A 5,100-nucleotide genomic window follows, 5' to 3' on the forward strand; every position below is an offset into this window, starting at 1 on the left:
AGTTTAATACTCGGCCATCCACGGTACAATATATTTATATAATTATCATGGGGGGCTATAATATGAAAGATGCTAAAAAGAGGCTATTTCGGTTTTTTTGCTCCTTGCCATGGGGGTAATATCAACTTACACAAACATATTTTGGGGTAGTGATTAAAAAAGTTCCCCGACCACTGATTTAAGCAATGTTCCACAGCTGGAAAAAACAACTTCCAATAATCTTTTACCTTCATCTACTTAGTGCCTGGAAAAATCTAATCCGACTGGACTATTAAGGGTACGAGGAAAGATGTTATTTGGGACTAGCCTCAAGCACTTTTCACTCAAACCGCATTCTCAAAATGCCGCGCATATGTTTTTACGATGCGTGTTGTATCCTAGCAAAAGAATTGTTGAAAGCAGTCGAAAAGAAATTGGCGGTTAAGCTAAATAGTCCAGCTTTGCGTAGAAATATTATCTACCAAAGAAATAATAGATCAGGGTAATACTTTGCCCGTTGCTCTTTCCTGTTCACGTTTACATGTCAAATTTTATAATAATGGTTTCCACTAGAAGTTTTAAAGCCTAGAATAATCCATGCTAGAAGTTTCCAGGACATTCTACCGGGAATGTTGTTGGAAACTTTTTAGACTAGTGGATTTGTTTGTTCAGGTTTCGAAATCAAAGCAGATATTATCTGCTTTGTTAATTAAAATTCAACCGTGAACTTTTTATGTGGTTTTCAAGATTTTTGTATTGAAGGAATGTAGACAAAAAGTTATCGTGAATTAATAAGGCATAACACATCCGAATATGTTAATGTTACATTTTGTTTTTTAATGTTGAACTAAACCAGTATGGAGGAAAAATGGTTTATTAAATTTATCGATGGAGATACTGGAATGTTCTAAATGTTCAACCACAGGTTACTAACATCTAATTTCAGTATTACATTTTCCATAACTTTATAATCACATTTGTTCTAATACATTTTGGCATCTAGGAAAGTTGGTGTTAACCGTCCGTCCTAATGTTCTTTATCAAGATGAAGAATACGAAGAACCACCATATCAGTATGTACCAGCCAATGATGTTGGTGCTCCTTTAGGTGAGTGATAGCTAATTCAGTTATACAAAGTGTTTTATGGGGAAGGGGCATTATTTTAACCACGTATACTAGGTCCGAAAATGATCCGAGTTTGCTTTGTAAACGATAGTCCAAAAATGCTTCGTTACGGATTTACAGTTTGATGAAATTTAATTTAAAAAATTCAAGACAACAGGCGCATGTTTTACCGAGTCATACATTTTTTATTTGGAATGAAACAAGAAATTTGAAAAATTAATTGTAATAGTAAAAAAATACTGCGGCGTACCATTTTTTACTTGTCAAATGTAGTATCCTACAGGTACGCACGCCACTGGCACAAATTAGCAAAACTATTTTATTGCTAGACATGCCTCTCACCTAGCTATTGATGCCTGGAAAATTCCGTTAAAATATATCCATCCGTTTTTAAGACATTAATCATTTTGTATTTTTGAAATTAAATTTATCTAGAATACGTGGTTAAAATAGTGCTCCTTCCTCATGGACCTTGTATAAATATGTATGTGAACACCTTGTATAAATATGTATTGTCTCGAGATTCTATCCGAAGTACTTTGAAATAGGTGGAAAACAAAGCAATCATGATAAACTGTAGCAAGCTTGAAGAAATGTTTGTTCTTGATCGGTTTACTAAGTTAATACTCTTTAATATGTAACCGAAAGACGCTCTTGTCTGAACATATTCTATGGTTAACGCGTATGATATGACACTTTATTACATTTATATTGTCTCAATGTTTTTCCATTTCTGCATTTAGTGAAGTAGTCTGTATTTTTTAGTAGGAAATCTGTTGGAACAAAGCATGCTTTTCCTTGCTGACGGATTAGCCAGCGGTGCATTAGTTACCAGGTATGAAACACTGTATAGGAAGCACCCAGATCTATCTTGTAATGAAGCGAGCAAGCCAGCTAATGTTAATAAAAATCGCTACCGAGATATTTCACCATGTAAGTATTGACTATAAACATTAATAAAAGTTAAACAAATAATAGTTTCGTAATAATATGAAAGAATGTCAATGGAGAACAAAATGTTTTGGACATTTTTTGAGAAAATATAATTTATTGTTACCAGGTGATCTATCAATTATTATGGTAAATATATAAATTGTCTACTCACATGAATGGACCTGTCACATTTTTAACACAGTTTATTTATTCCAACGGACAAAATCAAATATCCGCATTGTACCTATCGAAATTGTTTGGTTTCTCGTGACTACCGGTCAAGAAATATAGAAATTGAAAATGACCCGTTCCAACTCGTATACATGTACTTTTGTCTACAATAGCTCCACACTGGAAATACCCTTCTTCCATCAAGGTGACAATTTTGACCTCATCAAACTCACTTCTTTTCATTCATACAAATACACATTTCACACAGGGGACATTTCAATACAAATACACTTTAGTGACACACACAAGATACGAAAAATCAAAAAAATTGAATCTAAAACAGTCCCACACTTGCTTAAAACAATTATGAGATGTGCAATTGACACAAAACAAGTCATAACTTGCATTGGAGTGCATCCGTTGCACCCTCTGACTAACATAGAAGTTTATCTAGATGCATTTATTTTTTGCAGATGATCAAACTCGAGTCGTACTACAAAATTCATGTGGTGATTATATTAACGCGAATTTCGTGGATATGAAGATACCCGGTACCAACATGGTAAATAGATATATAGCCACTCAAGGTATGTATCTAATATCATTTTAAGGCGTTAGAGAAATATTTATTATAACTTAACGTAGAACTGTTTAAATCTATATTTTTGAGACCGTTAGAATAGTAATTAATAATCAAACCAAGGTGACTCTAATATTATTGTATGGGTTCGAAAACGGCGATGTAATAATGCTGACACAATAGTGTTCGTAAGAACCGTATTTTCAATCAACCCAACCTTCGAAGACGACTGATCTTATAGTCTGAGTCTGATTTATAGTCGCCGTATCGTAAAACGTAGGCCGTAAGTTCGGAAATGGTTCAATTTCATTTCTTGCGATACGTCTTACATACAGCGTGGCCATCCCGCAACTTTTGAAGCTACCAGCTTGCAAATGTTGGTTTCCAAACCTGCCAACATTAAATGGATTTTTTATTTATTTATTTTGCTGACTGCGTGTACTTGTTATTATATTCTTTTCCTTCCTGGGTTTCATACAAACTTTGAAATAAACATTTGTATATTGTTTATTTCATAACGTTTCGACGAGACAACAGCGCCATCATCAGATTTAAAATTCATACAAACTCATAATTGGTAAACATCACATTCTTTTAGGTCTTAAAAAAAACTTTTAATGTTTCAAGACTGCAAAGATCTAAAAGAATGTAATGTTTACCAATTATGAGTTTGTATGAATTTTAAATCTGATGATGGCGCTGTTGTCTCGCCGAAACGATATGAAATAAACGATATAAAAATTTAAATTTGATTTGAAAGGCTTTGATTGCTGTTTGCTTGCGTGCCGATTTACGAGTATTTGTGACCATGTATGTATATGCAGAAAGAAAATTTTATGGAATTGCCTGGCATTTACACGGAATTTCCTGAAGTGTGGAAAATTAAGAGGGATATGTATAAAACACAAAAAAAACTTTACTGAAGTGTAACCAGATTTCGAAACTTGTAAAATTTAGGTGCATAATAGGAAAATTAACACTATGTCTTCAAGAGCAATTCTTCGAGTAATAAACCGATTTTTTTCTTTACATTTTCCGTACTGTCTAAATATGCCCCACTATCACCCTGCGTACAGGGTGCCCAATTTATGAGATTCATCATTGGAATCTCGCAAACCACAATATTACGAGGTCGCATAAATAGGGGTGTAAACTTGCGCATTGTTGAGCCTATGAAAAATCTGTCTAACTTTCGAAAAATTCTAAAAAACAGGTAGTTGGAGAAATTCTTTCATTTTTTTTTACCGTAGCCTTTGAAATGTAATATGTATCATTGATTGTTATTATTGGCATCTCAGATCTAAGAATATCAAGAGTACGTTGCGAGGCCATGGTCAATTGTTGTTGGCTGTTGTGTTTTTGTGTTTTCTTTAAATAATTTATTTAGAAAACAAAGTGTTTGATCGGGTACACGTTTCTGATATTCTCGGTATTATATTTTTATGTATCCTAGAAAATCAGATTTTGCGGCAATGTGATTAAAAAACATTTCTTTAATACTCAAAAAAAATAAACTAAAAAGGGCGCCGTGAGAATGTATTAATTATACGTTAATTTATAATGACTAATTCTGAACACATAAATTGCAATAATAAAATGTTTGTATTTGCTAGGTCCATTGCAAACTACAACTGAAGACTTTTGGCAGATGGTGCTGGAGCAAAAATCTACACTCATAGTAATGCTGACAACTCTTGTGGAGAAGGGGAGGGCAAAATGTCATAAATACTGGCCAAGCGTTGGTGAAGTTTTGACAATGTGCAACGCAATTATAAAATGTACGAATGAACAAAATGATGATTCGAACAGCTTTGTTTTTCGGGACTTTATTTTAATAGACGTGAAGGTAAGTGTAAATCATCCATTTAAAGGCCCATTTTTATATGACTTTACGCCTTGCATGTCTGCGCTATGCGGAGCGTTCAATATAGGTTTTTTTTTGGTTTTACTGTGTTGACACCCGCAGTTCTTTTTTTTACCTTTTTTGCCCGGTGCTATAACTACAGGGTGGTTCAAAATTGGCGTCATTCCTCTGGAGGTGTCTGGCGCTGTTATAGGAGTACAAAAAATAGTAAACCAAATTGATTGTTATTAAAAACTGAGAAATTTGCAAAAAACTATATCAGAAATACGTCAGCAATGTTTTTCAAGGTAATCTGCCTAATTGACATTTCGCAAATACCTGTTGCGTCGTAACTATTTAAAACTCCGGTAATCATGGAATTATACAGAGTGACAATAAGATAGACAAGGATAAACGGTAAATTCAACAAGATTTGTTGACTGCGGAACGTACTTTCGAAATGTCAAC

The 5,100-nt window shown here is 33.8% G+C and overlaps 1 protein-coding gene across 3 annotated transcripts in view; it reads left to right on the forward strand.

The window, feature by feature from the left end:
• The window catches only part of LOC109537616 (tyrosine-protein phosphatase non-receptor type 4), a 73,723-nt gene that overhangs the window by 50,454 nt on the left and 18,169 nt on the right, over positions 1-5,100 (forward strand). For 2 of the 3 annotated variants that reach the window (XM_019904424.2, XM_019904426.2), the window contains exons 12-15: positions 983-1,087; positions 1,871-2,038; positions 2,683-2,796; positions 4,403-4,635. In XM_019904424.2, the coding sequence (XP_019759983.1) occupies positions 983-1,087; positions 1,871-2,038; positions 2,683-2,796; positions 4,403-4,635 (620 nt within the window). The remainder of the gene's footprint in view (positions 1-982; positions 1,088-1,870; positions 2,039-2,682; positions 2,797-4,402; positions 4,636-5,100) is intronic. The other variant, XM_019904425.2, reaches the window with a different exon arrangement.

The sequence above is a fragment of the Dendroctonus ponderosae genome, unplaced genomic scaffold (genome assembly GCF_020466585.1).
Source record: "Dendroctonus ponderosae isolate FM_Combo_2020 unplaced genomic scaffold, Dpon_F_20191213v2 Dpon_F_20191213_2, whole genome shotgun sequence".
NCBI classification, from domain to species: domain Eukaryota; kingdom Metazoa; phylum Arthropoda; class Insecta; order Coleoptera; family Curculionidae; genus Dendroctonus; species Dendroctonus ponderosae.